Source organism: Lepisma saccharinum, chromosome 16 (genome assembly GCF_977018435.1).
Source record: "Lepisma saccharinum chromosome 16, izLepSacc3.1, whole genome shotgun sequence".
NCBI lineage: Eukaryota > Metazoa > Arthropoda > Insecta > Zygentoma > Lepismatidae > Lepisma > Lepisma saccharinum.
In genome coordinates this window covers 19,052,236-19,070,116 of record NC_139244.1, presented here as the reverse complement: position 1 = coordinate 19,070,116, position 17,881 = coordinate 19,052,236, and the positions used below count along the sequence as shown (strand labels likewise).

At 38.4% G+C, this 17,881-nt stretch overlaps 1 protein-coding gene across 1 annotated transcript in view; it reads right to left on the bottom strand.

Moving 5' to 3' along the window:
- Positions 1-17,881, bottom strand: part of amon (prohormone processing protease amontillado) — a 322,809-nt gene that overhangs the window by 61,286 nt on the left and 243,642 nt on the right. Inside the window, exon 7 of the mRNA XM_083137814.1 lies at positions 4,959-5,047. Within this exon, the coding sequence (XP_082993940.1) occupies positions 4,959-5,047 (89 nt within the window). The remainder of the gene's footprint in view (positions 1-4,958; positions 5,048-17,881) is intronic.

Here is a 17,881-nt window from a genome sequence, read left to right as displayed (position 1 = left end):
ACTCTTTTTGATGGGAGGGAATTCCAATCCGTTTCTTCGAACAGTTTCATGCTGAAATTGATCCCTAAATAATTTAATTTTTTGTTCACATGATATATTTCTTGAATTATTTCCCGTCACCATACCTTTTGCTTCAAAATATGAGATTTTTTTCTCGGCCATAATAATTTGAATTTGCTTTTCATCCTGATATTTTGAGCACATTTTGTTGCAAGCGTTATGATCTCCTTTGCAATTTATACATGTTTCACTCATTTCGCAGTTTCCTTCATTATAATCTTGGACACACAATTTTTTACCCTTGCACTGTTGACCTGTGTGGGCAAATCTGAAACATCTATTACATTGCAACACTGGTTTTACACGTGGCACTACCAAAACTTTTGTTTTCCAACTGCTATGTATTGTGGTAAAACTGTCCCCTCACACATAAGACTTGAGTAGGTTCAAGCTTAAATGACCCATCATTCCGCCATATTTTCTTCTTCATTCTTTCCATCTTAGTCACTAGCACTGGGCTTTCTATACTGCTTTCCAAATACTGCATTTCAAATTCTGTGGGTATTACAAACACAAGGCCTTCCTTCTCCACTAAAGATTTAGGAATTCTGGCATTTACTCCTAACTTGTCTAATAACACTTTATTTTTCACAAAGTTATTAGCTTCTTGTGACGTGTTGAATAATGCTCGAACTCTATTTCGTCCACTTCGATCTACATACTTTACTTTCACATTATTATCCATCAACATATATCCAACTTTAACTGGATGCAAATTTCCTAACTGTTGGTGTCTACTTTCTATTATCACTAAATAGGGTTCGTTGGCAACTGTGTCATATTGCTATATTTTGTCTTCATGATTGGAAGTGTGTTCCATCCTAGAAGTTTTGTTACCCATTTCATTTTGTGTTGTATTGTTTCTTTTATTCGGCCCATTTACTTTGTGTGAAGTCTCCATAACATCATTTCCATCATTTTCTTCATGTTTTGAATCAGATGATATTATATCCATATTATCACTGGTTATAGTATTATTGCATATCGCACTATGTCCATCCTCAACAATTTCCTTTTGATCCATTATGATAAATAAACGAGACAGTTAAGACACATCTCTATACAATCCAAAGGGATATTGAATGTTTGAAATTGTAATTGATTTGATTATTATCAATCAACTTTTGTCCTTTTCTTTCACAATAGATTATAATCTAAACACTACTTAGTCTTGCTACACAAATCCTTCAATTAAATTCAAACAACACTTGATTCAATCTAGCGAACAATCTTGCTTATTGAACCAATACGCTATCTTTTTTTTTTGCACAAACGTCTGCCAGTTAGTCGTTACTATTGTAGTGTTCGTGTTGTTCCAAATAAATTATAAAAAGGTCGGTGTTGCTGCTACAACCATTTTCGTCGTCTTCTACTTCTAAGAGAATCAAACCCAACAAGCCTAACCTAACCACCACAGATTATTTACAACCTCAAAAAGTTACTAGCCAATGTTTGAAAAGGTTGTAGCAGCAATCACTACCTTATAATAATAACATTATTTATACCATATTTAAGTTTTCTTGAGGGAAAAGTATGAAGCACGTAAACCAATTATAGCCCGTCTGCCTTAAGAGTGACCATCAATGCAATTGCACATGCGCTGTCTGAACGAGTCCAATGGCAAAATAGGGGTGGAAACTGGTTGCTTGAAAATCGTTTGCTGTTGAAACAACACTGAAGTAGAGTGCTGCAGGTTATGGTCAGTGCAGTTGAACGTGAACACCAGTGAGGACAAGTGAAGCATGGTTACTCCAAACAGTGTGTTAAGAGTAATGCTGTATGAGTTTAAACTTGGAACAAACGCAACAGCAGAGGAAGAGAAAATATGTCAGGCTTTTGGCAATAATGTAGTGAATGAGCGGATAGTGCAACGGTGGTTTACAAAATTCAAGGAAAGCGATGAATCCCTGGAAGATGCACCACATGCTGGAAGACCAACAGCCGTAGACAGTGGCTGCGATTAGGGGCGATTCCCACTTTTGTCCCCGCACTATGCTAAACCTTATCAACAAAGGGAAATATACTGTCTTTGTCCCCCCTGGTTTTGGAACCCAATCGCCGCGATAACGACGGGGCTCTGGAGATGGCTATTGAGGCGAACAATGGTCTAACATGTGGCAACTTGCGAGAAGAATTCCAAGTCAGTGCAGAAACCATTCGACAGCGAATCCATCAACTTGGAAAACGGGATAAGGTGGGTCGATGGGTCCAGTATACCTTGGGTGCGAGGCTAAGGTCATCCGTGGCACCATTCTCTGCCTTGGTTGAGGAACGCTGATGCATCCACCTTACTGCCCAGACATTGCCCTATCCAATCACAATCCGCTTGATTCCATGGGTGACCTCAGAGAGCGACGGTTCAGAAACCCAGACGAGGTGCACACCGCACTTGATGACTTCTTTGGTTAACGTGCCGCAGAGTTCTACCAGAACGTTGGAAACAGATCACTGATGCTATGTTTCACCTGCCAGGTTCGTTACATGTCCCTTTCTGGCGTTTGAAGGTGTCGGGTGAAAATCCAACAGAAATTTCTTGGTTCCATAATAGCCTGCCTCAGAGTTACACAACTTTTTGTTTGTTTTATTGATTTGATTTATTTTACTTCGCGTTTTTGCCACTTTTGGCTAATCGCGAAGATGAGTATGTGCGATAATATGATGAAACTTATGAAGGGACATTCACAAGGAACGCTCATGCCCAGACCGGGATTCGAACCAGTTCCCCCTGGCTTCGTGCTAACCACTCCATCACGCGGTTACAGAACGGGTATGTGCATTAAGCGACTTTGCCTGTTACGTATTAGTGCACTTACTTAGGAGCACAAAGCTTCACTAACGGCCTTTGAAACTGTGACGGGGCAAAGAGATAAGCCGAAAAATCCAAGTGTAAAGAAAATTCATCTCCAGATTCCTTTTGTGGAATCAGAGCGGGTTCAGTTCGAAGATTTCTCCCCTTCTTAACTCATTGGAATTAGTTTTAATCCACGAGGCTTATCAGCAAGGAGAGCTTGGGAGTTTCGGGGGAATGGAAATGATCTCTGAAAGCCCAAAGGAATTCTACTTCTGTGTGGTTTTCGCCTTGGGAGTTCTCGAGAGAGGATTCCGCCCTTTCAAGAAGCCCTTTATGTAAGGCCCTTCTCAAAGCTTCTTCAGTATTGTCTCTGGGAAGAATCCCCTAATTGCACCCAAAGAATATAATTTCGGAAAACATTTCAAAGGGCTATAGAGCATTGAGATTAGATACCGGCCAATCGTTAAGATTCTAAAGTTGCTTCTTGCAGAGTAGAGTGCAAGGAAGCATAAGAGAAGTTGAAAGAAGAGATATGGAATGAGGAGCAGAGGAAATAAGAAAAGGAAACAAAGGGAATGGAACGATATGTACGAGAATTAAAGGAAAAGGAAAATAAAGGGAGATAAAGTAGGAAAGATTGGGAAGAGAAAAAATGGGAAAGGTGTAAGGAGAAGAAAAGAGAAGATAAAAGAAATTAAAGGGATAGAAGGAAATTAAATAGAAAAAGGGTAGAGAAAAGTAGAAGAGTAAGGGAAGTGATAGAATGATAGAAAAGAATAAGAGAAGATAAGGCATAGAAGGAAACAGAAGAGAAAAGAAGAAAAGGGAGGAAGGGATAGAAGGAAAGGGAAGACAAAAGAATAAGAAGGGATAGAAGAACATTTGGGGGAAGTGATAGAAGGAAATGAAAGAGAAAAAGTGTAGAGAAAAGAGGAAAGAAAGAAAAGGGGTAGAAAAAGGAAGAGAATAGAAGGAAAGGGAAGATGAAAGAAGTAAAGGAAGAAAGGATATAAGAAAATGTAAGAGACGAAACAGAAAGAGAAGAGGATTTAATAGAAAGCGCTATTGAGCATGTGTCAGTTAAATGTTACATATGACCCTTTCGAAGTATTTTAAGAAAGAATACAATGGAATATGTGCGCATTTTAATCATAAGCAAACTTTTGTATGGGTTATACAAGGGATTGTGGCAAATTACGAGGCAATTGTTTGTTAGATGTTTTGCTAGTTTACACAGCCTTAGTTAAGTTGTTTATCTTAATGCTGGAAAGACTATTTTGTCCTGGAAAACTTAGTGAACAATGTCATTCATGAAGGGACTTTCACAGTGTAGACAACAGCAAAACAAGCATATTTCCTACCTAATGTTTGCCTAGTTGAAATCTCGTTACGACGCTACGAGCCCTCGAAAATAGAAAAATGTTCTATCCTGTATGCCATGAAGTATAGATTCAGGGTTGCCACTGACAGTAATATTTTCTGTCGGAAAACAATAAAATTTTCAGTACGCCGAGGGCAGATTGTGTAACCAATTTCAGCAAGAGGCACCTCCTGGTGAGTGAACACCTGTAGACCAAACTTACTAATCCCTTCTTTAATGCATAAAACATAACATAGGATGCAATGTTGATACATGCATGATTTGTGGGAGAAGTGTTAACCTATACGTACTAACGAATTTGGTGTTTTCAAATAGGAAAAGTAGACGGCAGTGGCAACCATGAGTACTGCGTGGCTGTATACAAGCAGGGTACAAAAGTGCCTATTTTCGAGGGGTTGTAGCTAAGAAACAAGGCTCTAATCTTACTAACAAATGTTGTTGGCCTTAATGTCCTCTACCAGTACACCCTGTATATAATTTAGAACCAATTTTTGGGATGGGTGGTATTGGACCCTTGTATACCCTTGTATGAGAGAAAATGGTACAGCAGTGAACTATCATGGGAGTATTATATCTATGGAAAGGTGCATGAACCTTCCTGTTTGTTATCATCCCGAGAATTTAAACAAAGCGACCAGCTGTGACTGGGCCAGGGGGCAGAGATACACAGAAGGGCTTCCCATTGTTGTGCCCTGACGTCTGGGAAACAATGCCAACTATATTTACCTGCTATTTTCGAGTCGTAAGCGACGCCCACGCCGCACACTCCATTGTCCCTTGCTGCAGCTACCTCGCCGGCACAACGTGTTCCATGGCTGGGGGAAAAAGAACAACAATTCAGTTAATTAATAATGCAAATACCGAACCGTGATGTACAAATATAAACACAGATGGCGCGTGCTATTGACATGCTTCCGAGAATAAATTACACAACTATTATCTCTTGCGTTTAACATTTGTTGTGGAATTAACTCTATGAATATTAATATATTTACATATTGGTTCAATACTCATCAGATATTTATGCATAATCAATACCTATTCGATATTTCATATTTTGCCACATAGATTAATCACTTTTTATGACATGTCGAGCATGCGCAGTAAAGGCGCGCCGTGGTTGCTTGCGCATACTGAGAAGAAACGAATCCGGTGTGTAGGAGGTACTATCTCTTGAGAAACTCATAAAAGACTTATACGGAAGATATAGACAAGAATATTGCGTAGACGCAAAGAAAGCTTGCTACCACATATAACAACATCGATGAGTTGTGATATTGCCTGTTTTCTTCAGACTGTTTGGATGTTTCCGTTCCCATGGAGACGTTATACGTTTATTTCTGAGTCCATTAGCTGTTCGTCGTATTTGTATATCGACCTGTGAGATGCGTTCTCTTCTTAAAAGCTTTCTGTAAATATATTCTCCTGCCAAGACAGTTTGTGGTGTATTGGAGAAGCCATCAGAAACTTGCTATTGGAATAGCTTTTGAGACATGAAAGCGCGGAAAGGAAATTTCAACCAATTTCACTTCAACCAGTCACTTCTGACAAACGTACCGTAAATTTAAGGTCAAGCAGTTTTCTTTCCATTAGTGTGTTACAGTACGGTATGGATTAGTTTTTTTTTCAGTAACTAGCTACATGAAAAAATAACAACAGAGACTGGGGACTGTGTATTTAAGTTATGAATAAGCGCAGTAACTTTAACTTGTCCTGGTTAACTATGTCAGTACAAATCGGTGCCCCAATGTGTAAGCAAAGCGCCCAGGAAAAGCTTCTAATTTTGATCTTCCACATTTCACAAAATGTCATTTAATATGGTCATTCCATGTCAATTCGCCCTATACAAATTTGAAATATTACCTTCGGATTTCAACGAAATTTTGCATTCTTGTAGCTTTGACCTAGATAAGAGACCATATCAATTTTTCTTCTCTGGGCATTATACTTTTACAGTTACAGGAGGTCAAAGTTTTGAGGTCTTGCTTGTGCATGTCGCCCCTGTCTCTTCATTGCAGGAGCGTAGAACGTTAATAAAATAAATATATTTCAGCATTAAACCTTCGTAGGTCCATGAATTTTTTTCTGTAAACCAATCAAAAGTGTGCAGATCAAATTAAAAAATGCCCGAAGACTTACGTCTTCTCCCATTGTTGCAAGAATGAGTTTACATAAACAAAACATCAAATTGTATCAATCAATATTTTAGCAAAAGGCGGTCCTTTGAACTTGTCTGTATTTATGTTTCACTAATCCTCTAAGAATATTCTAGTATTTTATGAATAAAAAGTTGTGTATTTGCGATTGTTTATGTATATAGTTTATGCTAACTTGTGGAACACGCTAATGTAGACTTCAATTAAAAACACAGATATTGCACATTACCAATTCATTATAACTGTCAACAGAAAGTGACAATGATTATATTCATGACTATTAGAGAAAACGTTCTGCATGAATTTTCGTGGTAGAACATATATTTAGAAGATTTACATAGATTCGTATACAGAGTGGGTCTATAGTTTGAAACCAGCTCTTTAAAAGACAGACGAGCTGATACAAACAAATCCAATGTCTCAAAACATGATGTGGTTGAGGGGTAAAACCACTGATGTGCCGTAGACTATAAGTTTAATTCTACATGCGTTGTCTACACGTAATCTACGCGTAGATTACATTGGGTTGTAGTTTACATAGACTACGTAGACAATCTAAAGTGCATTAAAATTAATTTTCAAGGGTTTCATGAAATGAAAGTGACATTTTCAACTATATTGGTTTCTAACGAAATGAAAAGAACCCTATTTACAACAAAATTCCTCTTCTCTTCTATTATCAACTATGGAAGAAGATAAATAGTATGCAAGAAACAACAACAGATGGCAGTCGTGAGGCATGAGTGGTCTTTTCCCCATAAAGCACTAGAATATTTCCTATATTAGGTTTCTTCCTAGGTGAGAAATTGTTCGAATTTGAAAGAAAGAGTATGAAAAGCTCTCCACACACATCAGCAACTGATACGCAGTATAATTTTCTTTTAATTCCACGGCGCTCCTTGCTAAGTTATCACCTTTCGCCATGTTGTTTACATAGAGTACGTAATCTACGTGTATAACATAGTCTACGTGTAGAATGTAGACTATCGTTGTTTACGCGTGGACGCACATCACTGGGTAAAACCCCTCAGGCCATGTTACCTAGATAGCAGCAGCCATCTTAGAGTTAACGCCATTTTTTAAAGGAAAGGTGGTGGCCTGGGCGAATGAACCATGCTAGTGGACCATTTAAAAAAATGCCTTGAACAAAGACAAAAATTTAAACAAAACAGTTTATATAGCGTATCACGCCGCAGGCGTGAATCGAACCTAAAGCCCGGGCATCATAAATAAATAAGCTAATCATGTTATAAAAAGGGTCCTGCTGAAGCATTGAAAAAGAGCTTCTTAAGAGCTTATCGCGACAGCGACCTTCAGCGAAGTTGGTAAAACTCCGCTGACATTGCAGTAGAAAAGGAAATCAGGAATCAACGTTTTCCCTAAGAATTGCCGTTGACAAAGGACGCCATCGAGGCAACCGTCGTAACGGCCGATAGTTCGAATTTCACTTAAATAAGTCGCGTGAGAAAATATCCTTTGTTGTTTCCCGTTTTCCATCGAAGTCAGTAGTTGCAAAAGAACTCCGTTTCTAGTCGTTTTCAGTTTACGTTGAATCCGGTTATCACGAGAGAGCTCCGCAGGCATCATAAGTTCAGAAAAACGAGCGAACGAACGATCGGGAAGTTAAAGTTATCGCTTAGAATATCGGTCTACGAAAGTACAGAGTTTGGAGCCCGGAGTTGCTCCCTCGTCCGTTTTCTTAGAATCCAGCATAGTTAATTCTGCCGTGCGATGCGCGAAACAACTAAAGAAGCAGTGTTGCTAATGGAGCAGATAGAAAAATCGCTGCAGTGCTCCGAAGCACAGCTGTTACGTACCACAATAAAATTAGAGAATTCAGGTCTATCTAACGTTGAGTTTTAAACGTCATGCATTATACCAGGACTAGGATTAATATGTACTAACAAGTGGCTTTGTATGTAGCTACATACATATGAACTAAAAATTCGCAAAATATGAACTAACACATAAGTAAAATTACCAAAAATGCTGCAAAGAAGACTTCTTCATACGATTCCTTATTTGAGTGATTTCAAACAAAAAAAAAAAAAATATATACGTATATATTATTTTTCATTGCATTAATGCACTGGTGGCGTTCTAACTTTTCGCTCCCAAAACCCGTATACACTGGTATGGAACTGCAACGGCAGATAATAACATGCCAACGTGTTAAACCGCTACAATTGCACCATAACACTCCTCCTCAAACAGTATTATTATTTCCTCTCTGAGATCTGCGACAGTCGGTTGCCTTTGTTGTACATTTACAAAGGATGCCGGCTTCGACAACAATAACAAGTACATATACTGCCACTAGACGATGAGCTGCGCGGCTTTTTCTTTTGTTATGAACCAGGGCCGGCGCTAGTCATTTTGCCTCCCTGGGAGGTGGCGGCAGATGCCGCTCTATTTCGACCCCCCCCCCCCGGTCATTACGCAGCAACGGAAAATTGAAAATCAATATATTCCTAACTAAAACATCAAAATATAAAATAAATAATGAGACTTCTTATGCTATTTCAATACTATTCAGCGCAAAAGAATATCTCGCTCGATCACAGTTTTCAATAGGCTTATTTTTTTCTTCTCTTCAAATTTTGCCGCTCGGTTCGCCCTCCCCTTCCGCCGGCCCTGCTATGAACTTGGTCACCCATCAAAGCATGGCAATTTTAACACAGAAAACAATATGTATCGCATTAAGCAGCAAAAATGACAGCCTCATCTATGCAATTTCTACAAGAACACGTGCCGAAGCCAGAGTTGAAATGATGTTGGAGCCACATAATTTATTTATTTTGAATAATTCCAAAATTATGAAATATGAACAATTTGTTGCTGCTGTTCGCTGCTCTCTTGCCAAAATGCTTTATTGGGATGCTAACACCATGACTGGCTTCCTCCTTCATGAACTCGTGCACGTTGCTTAGAATTTCCCGAGCTTGGCTATGCAAGGTTTTTGATTTCAACTTCGACAGAACTGGAGGCATTATGGAATTTAACGTTCATTAGCAAACACACACGCAATACACGCACACAACGTCAAACCGGTCAAATACTTAGTATAAAATAAAAATATGGTGCTTCCAATCCAACAAAACTCACCGCCACTTTACCTGCCTTTTCCCCTTCCGTGACAGAAATAGTGCGTCATTATTACAGTTGGCAACGCTAGTTACTAGCTAGCCAATGAACATGCACTGCATAAAAGAAGCAACCACTACGCCGTGCTATATTGCCATATTAGCGTCCCTACCGAACGGTGGGAACCGCGAGCTGGAGCGCTATTCAATTGTTTTCAATGATGTTTGCGCGAGTGTGTCCAGGAATGGAATGACAATGTGGCAACAATAGCGAAGGTTTTCGAGCAGGGTAGAACACATGATGCTAAGAGAGAGGGAGACGAAACGAAAATTCGTTTCTACGCAACGGCAAATTTACGTGTGTGGCACTCTACAGAGTAGGGCCACATCGCAACGAGGACCAGCGGAGAAGAGATCGCAGCAGAACTTCAGGTAAACGAACATTCCTTATGTCTTTCCTCACCCTGCCTGTTCAGTCAAAGATAGTGTTTTGAAATATATGTCCGTGTATTCTTATTTCACGGAACTAGTCCCCTTGCAGTTTGTGTCAACGTTGCTCTTCAGAGCTACCCCCTTTCTCTTACAACGTTCCTCTCGCTTAGCACGCGAGTGGCTAAAGGCTGTCATAGCCTATTTTCGATCCCCACATATTTAGACTTTATACGATAGTCAGGGAAGTTGGGAATGCATTTTAAAATTATTTTCGTTCATTACTAAGATTTGCATCCATTCCTATCGCTATTCCCCATCACTTATGTAACACCCTGTTCTGCTGACTTCGTCAGATAGAAACTAAAGGCCAGGCAGAAGGGAATGGGAATATTTTCTTGAAGAACATTGAATACTATACATAAAATGATATTTGGATTAAACGTGAATATTTCTTATTTCTTGGAGAAGATAAATATATGAATTTGTATTTTACATAATTTAGATCGCTTTTCTGCTCCTCTCGGCTAATCGCGCCGATGATTGGTTGATTGATCACATTAGCACACAGAGGCTATTTTTCCCGTTGTACAATACGGGGAAAAGCCCCTTAACTAACACAAAATTGATAACGGGCCCCTAACAAGAAAAATATGTCTGTTAGCAAACTTCAAACTCAATATTTAGAGCCGGATCCCGTGGCGGAGTGATTAGCACATCGCGTTACGACGCTAGGGGTCCCGGGTTCGAATCCCGTCATGAGCGTGGATGTTTGTGATTGTCCATTCATCAATTTCATCATGTCATCACTCATCTCCATCTTAGCAAATTAGCCAAAAGTGGCTCAAAAATCGAAGTAAAATAAAGCAAATTAAAATAAAAAAACCTCAATATTTAGAACTAATACATTCAATAATTACTTAAGAAGAACTAACTATACTGTCTCCAGATAAAATCTTCATACACTAATAAAAATCTGTGGCTGTAAAGGGGCACTCAGCACACACATGGACAAAAACAGGAAAATATTGGCCCTGGTCCACCATAGACTTTTCAGGGTCTCTCCGATGGCGTAGTGGTTACGTCGTCGCCTTGCAATCAAGGGGTCCTGGGTTCAATACCCGATGGAGGCACATGGTACAGTGGTTCGGATCCCACTTTAAACTGTAGGTCCAGTCCCGATTAGCCTTCCTGTGCATAAAGAGGACTTACAGCACCAAATAAAATTCAGAGACTCGTTGGTATGCAACTTTGCAGTTACCGCCGTGCACTACGGGAAAGTTAGCTTGAATTACGAGTGTAAGACCACCCTTTATATCCCAATCGCGACGATGAAGATGAATAGATGACATTGATAAAGGGACACTCACAAAGTGTCAAGCACTCAACGCGCTCGGACAGCAAGGTGACGAGGGGGTTGGCGCCACTGTTCTGTTCAGTGCCATACGTCACGATTGTGAGGAAGAATCAGGAATAGCAATATGCGCACATACTTACCATTGACCGATTCTTTTTTCAAAGGTAGAAAATTTTCGCCTTGAAAACTCTTTCAAATTCTTTGCAATTATAAATTAACGTCAGCAAGAGGGCGATTCCAGCATTCCAAACGACTCATTCCGATCGTTAAGATAGCAGAAAAAGAAGAATGAAAAGTTTGGTTTTCGATTTATACTAAAAGCTCAGACACATTTCGCGAAATATAAAATCCATAATTGCCGTCATGAAAATTACATGTCGTAACTTGTCGCTAAATATAGATGCAAAATTAACGCCTTTTACGTAGGAAGACGGCGTAAACTTTATCTCGGATGAGAATTTCTCTTTTCTGCGATTTTATTACATCCCACGCGATATCGTTTGACGCGCAGTATTTCCATACTGTAGAACCAGAAGATTTTGTAGGATCATAACTTTTGAAAGAAGCGTTAAAAGCAGGTATGATTAAATCGACATTTGAAGATGAATTTTTAATGATCCACCTTTCCGTTCCGCTTGTTGGGAATACCATTAAATTCGTTATGGAATTAGTAATTAGATTCAGAGCGTCATGCTTTGTACGTAAAAGATTTACAACTTTAAGTAAAAAAGTAACTTCCCAATTTGCCGAGAGAGGGCGTTGGGATAAGTCGGCAACCAAAATGGTTTGTTGATGAAAATTTGTGCAAGTTATAATTCGGCACTTCCTAAACTTAACAGATAATCTATATAATTATCGTAACTCGTGAAGTAGAGATTAATTTTATTTCGGCTTTCTCTAGTGTCTATTTCTCCCTCTCAACTCTTCTTGTCTCTTTCTATATTTCTTATTTGTTAAACCCTACTTCACTTCTGTATTTATATTTTCCCCTAAATTCTTCTCTCTTTCTCCTTTCTGTAGTCACATCTCCCCATTCCTTTTCCCCTGTCTCCCCTCTTTTTGTTTTTCTCATCTCTCTTCTTCAGGGGTGTAGGAGGTGACCCTTCCACGTAGTACACCCAACTGTCAACCTCACTTTCACGTAGTACACCCTGGACTGCTTTATGCATATTAACGAGGCTCTGGCGACTGGTCCTAGGGCCAGTATAATTCCGTGTGTTGTCCTGTTCCTTGTCCATCTGTGTGCTGAGTGCCCCTTTACAGCCTCAGCTTTTAACAAGTCAAAATGTTTTAGTATTTTAGTAACACGACATTGCAATTATGCTATTTTAGTTATGGTATGGAACTGAATCCTTTATAATGTGACGGGTTTAAAACAGCCTAAGTGCTGTCTCACCCATAATTTTAAATTCAAATCAAATCAAATCATCTCTCTTCTTTTCTATCTTTCCTTGATTCACACCTTTCCACGTTTCTCATTTCCCCTCTCTGCCTACATTTTCTCTCTTCCTTCCTCTCTCTTGACTTTTATTTAACATCTGATAATTAGCGTCGCTTTTCTACCTCTTTTGGCTAATCGCGAAGATGAGGATGAGTGATGATATGACGACATTGATGAAGAGAAACTCATAAAAACACCCTGCCGGGTTCGAATCCCCGCCTTCGTAGCTGTGCTAACCACTCCACCACCGAGATCTGCCTCTTCCTCTCTTTTTCTCTTTTCATTCTCTCTTACTCTCGTTCGATTCTCAGCGGACGCACGCTCCAGTGGTTCAGATATCAATTTAAACTCTCGGTTAAGTCACGTTCCGTCTTAATATGCATATTGCATAATATGGCCTTTGAGTGTGTTGACCTCACATAACAAAATGCACGTGTATTGGATAAAATGAACAAGGCAGCTCCATAGCTCACAGACGTTAGGAAGATACCACGTCATAGGTCGACCCACGCACACGTGTTTCCTCCAGACTAATCCCTACCAACGCACTTTTTTATAGCCTAATCCCTTCCCACTCACATACGCATGCGTTCCTTCCTTTCCCTACTCGCAGTTTATGGATTGCACAATTTAGGCAACCCAAATAACAGTAACGTAAAAAGGGTTGCATAAGGTTCAGGATATAACTCTTTCTTTTCTTCCCTTCGAGCAAGGTCTTGAAAGGGAGCCTTTTTTCTTCATACTTCCCAGTGAAAACACAACAATGCACCACCGTTCCTAATGCTCCAACACAGACAGCTTTTATCAGGGACAGAGTTATTTTGGTTTCTGGAGTGTTTTACATTGCTTTTGATAAGTAGTTTAGTCTTTAGGTGTATTTTAAATCGTTCTTGGTAATGAGTTTAGCAGATGAAGTACCGAGTATAAACTGGACTTGTAGCAAAAATCAAACTCAAATTAGTTTGTTTTTAAGGTACATATGCTTCCATATAAGGAGAAGGTCCAATAGACTCAGTGCTAACCCACCCATTATGATTTTCAAACGTTAATCAACAGTAGCTTATGATAATGTTTCCAACTAAATTTACCGGTTGCATTAATACAGCGAAGTTGAAATATACGTGGACATAAACTGCCCATTGCCATAACCCAGTAACCTTGTTTCAAGGATTATAAAATTAAAGGATTGAAACAAAACTGTAGGAAAGGATATCCTCATTAAGGCCACGAGTGCAGAAAGTTAGTACACAGGATGAAAAAGAAAAAGCGAATGAAAGTACTGATGTGCTTGCCTTTGATTGATGTGATTAATTGACCAAATTCTACCTTCTTTCTATGAAATGCATGTTTTCAAATTAGCTTTAGTTCCAAAGAACACTTGTAATTCAAGTATTTGGACTATCTGGCAACAAAGAATACCAAAAATCAAATTTTATCTCTTTTTCAAGAGTTGCCACTAGCCTTCCAGCTCATCTGCCAAACTGGGTAAAATTTTCTGGGACACTCTGTATAACAACTGACTGAGGAGACTTTTGTAAACTATATGCACTAATTAAACAAGGCAAGACGTTCTCTGAAATGCAGGGAACGGCAAACTGCGAGAGCAAATAGAATCCCTTTTCTTCTCTAACGGGCAGAAACCCCCAAGAGATTGAACGAGGGATCGAATATCCAGCAATGATTGGTTGGTAAAGGGTCTTTATCCTTCATTAATCAGCCCAGAGGCAGGGGAGGAAGATTAAGTGACTCCAAGAGACCTGATGACTGTAAGTCGATTCCCGTCGAAGCATCATAAACGTGATGACTTGGGAGCAAATTACATAGAATATAGACGAGGTGGATTAAAACGGATCAGAATAAACATTAAAAGGGATTAAATGTGAAAGTGTAAGGAACAGCCTTGCAAAGGAATAAAACGCTATACCAAAATCTAAAATATGGTAATATGTAAAAAAGGTGAAGAAATATGGAAAAAGTAGAAGTTTTAATGTCAGTATTACATTGTTCTTGATAAGGTGTTCAGTTTGTATGTGCGTTTGAGATTATTCTGGACAATGAATTTAGCTTTTGTGTGTGTTTTAGAATGTTCCTGATAAGAAGTTTAGTTTTAAGATATGTATTACATTGTTCTGGATAAGAAGTTCATCCTTAAGGTGTGTTTTACATCGTTCCTGATAAGAAGTTGAACTTTAAGGTGTATATTACATTGTTCCGGATAAGAAGTTTAGCTTTTAAGTATCTTTTACATCATTCTTGCTGAGGAATTTAGGTTTTAGGTGCATTTTACGTTGTTGTTGATAAGGAGTTTTTACATTATTATTGATAAGAAGTACATTTTTAGCAGTGTTTTACGTTGTTGTTCATAAGGAGTACATTTCTACAAGTGTTTCACATTGTTGATAATGAGGAGTACATTTTAGGAGTGTTTCACACTGTTGTTGATTAGGAGTACATTTTTAAGGAGTATTTTACATTGTTTTACATTGACCTTGACATGGAGATTATTTTATAAGTGAAATGAACGAACGTAATAGCTATTAAAGATTGATTGATTTCTTGTTTTATGTCCATTTTATGCACAGAAAAGGCTAATCGATAATTATTATAATGTACCTACAGTTTAAAGTGGGATCCGAACCACTGTGCCATGTGCTATTTTATTCAAGATGATGGAAACTGAGAACTTTAATATACACGAAATGTGTAACAACAAGGAGAAAAACTAAAAATATTTTACATCAGATGATGATGAAAAGAACTACAGAGAACCTGATTGTGTGCGAGCATAACACAGACTGCCGATTAAACTAAATGCGAAATACGATATACGAAATACCACAAAAGAGCTACAAGAAACGGAATGGACGTAAACTCAACCCAAATAGTGATGTAGCCACAAGGCAGTCTCGAATTCCGTCTCCAGAAAGAGGCAAACCTCCCCACACAAGAGACGAAAAACTCCCAAAACAATCCTTACACGAAATGAATAAATGAGTACAGAGTTACAAATGACAACAGCAGAATATGTGCGAAAGGGACGAATAAGAGTGAAACTAAACTGAGAATACGAGCTAGTACTTGTACAATAATAAACGAACAGAAATAATAAGAACAATTGAAGGGTCAGGGGAAAAACAGTTAAGTCAATTTTCTGTATTAAGCTAGGTAGTGGTGTTCTTATCTTCTTATTATGAGGAACGTTGTAAAACATACCTTAAATCTGAACTTATTATGAGGAACGATGTAAAACACGCTTTAAAGCTGAACTTCTTATCAGGAGCGATGTAAAACACACCATATAGCTCAACTTCTTATCAGGAGCGATGTTAAACACACATCTTAAAGCTCAACTTCTTATCAGGAACGATGTAAAACACACCTTAAGGATGAACTTCTTATCAGAAACGATGTAAAACACACTTAAGGCTTAAATTCTTATCAGGAACGATGTAAAACACACCTTGAAGCTCAACTTCTTATTAGGAACGATGTAAAACACACCTTAAGGCTGAACTTCTTATTAGGAGCGAATCAAAACACAATTTGAAGCTCAACTTCTTATTAGGAACGATGTAAAACACACCTTAAGGCTGAACATCTTATCAGGAGGGATGTAAAACACACCTTAAAGCCCAACTTATTATCAAAAACTATGAAAAACACACCTTAAATTCAAATTCAAATTCTTTAATTCAAATTCTTTATTTGCGTGGGCGAGGTTCAGCCTGAGGCTGTTCTGCCACCTAACCCGTGTCATCGATTACATTTAAATTTACATTTCTTATACATATGTTATTACAGTATTAATACAGTGTGCAATAAACTGTATGATTTAGTTACAAAATCTATTGATAAAGTAATTGTAATAAATGTATGAATAAAATGATATAAAAATTGTGAAAAGACAAGTACATAGAAATAAAATAAAATGAATAAAAAATAAATAAAAATAAAAACATGTAGACAAAATACATAACATAAACATACAAGTTACATCATAGTATTTGAACACAATCTCTGCTCTGCCAAAAGAAAATTCTTTACTTCATTTCCGAAAGATTCTATTTTAGATATGCTCGACATGGTCCTAGGTAGGGCACTCCATATTTTTGCAGCAAAATATGAAAACGACGACTGATATGCCTGTGTGTTGCAGAGTGGAAGGTTAAATTTGAAATTATTTCTTGTATGGTGGCTGTGAATACTGTGAATACCTTAAGGATGAACGTCTTATCAGGAATGATGTAAAACAAACATAAAAAGCTAAATTCATTATCAAGAAGAATCTCAAACAGACCTGCAAACTGAACTTCTTACCAAGAACAGGCATCGCTGAAAGGTGTGAAATCGGAAAAGAAGCAAGTTGGTAATGATGTTTATGCTTCTTTCCCCATTTCATACATTTCAGCGATGCATGTTTTCATCTTTGATCGAAAGAACACCACAACGTAGCATAAAACAGAAAATTGACTAAACTGTTTTCTTCCCATGTCCCTTAAATTAAGAACGGCGTAATAACTTGATACTAATAAGTATGAAAGAGGTAACAATGCTATGGGAAATAGCATGAATGCACTGGAAAAAATGTAAAAAGACGATATTAGAGGAAGAAAAAATAACCTGTTCCCTTCATCTCATGGCATCCACACTCGTGGAAGATGAACATTTATCGAGTAAATGACCTGTAAATCATGACCAGCTATCTCCAACGAACACCTGCTCAGAAAATAACCAATTTTACACTCTAATTCACACATTCCTCCCTAACGGTTCTCGACGCAGCATCCTGTTGGGTGAAGTCGTAGTGGGGGATGACATAGTGTCAAAACCTCCAGCGCGTAAATCCCCGATATTTTAACATCGAAAATGAATCGTGAAGGGATAATGTTTATTACAATGGCAGGAAGCACTTTGAAAACAAATGGTAATGTGTATCGTGAAGTAACGTAAACATTAGGTCCTTCATATAATTTTCGTTCTTTACAAATGAGGAGAGACAATGGATAATGGATAAAAGGTGTAAGGAAATTCGGTATTTTCTTTTTTCATTTTCAAAAAAGTACTTGATTTTACAGATTCTTTACATACTAAGCCTCCCCGATGGCGCAGTGGGGGATATTGACCTCCGTGGCGAAGTGGCTAGCTCAGCGCGCTACGAAGCCAGGGGTCCCGGGTTCAAATCC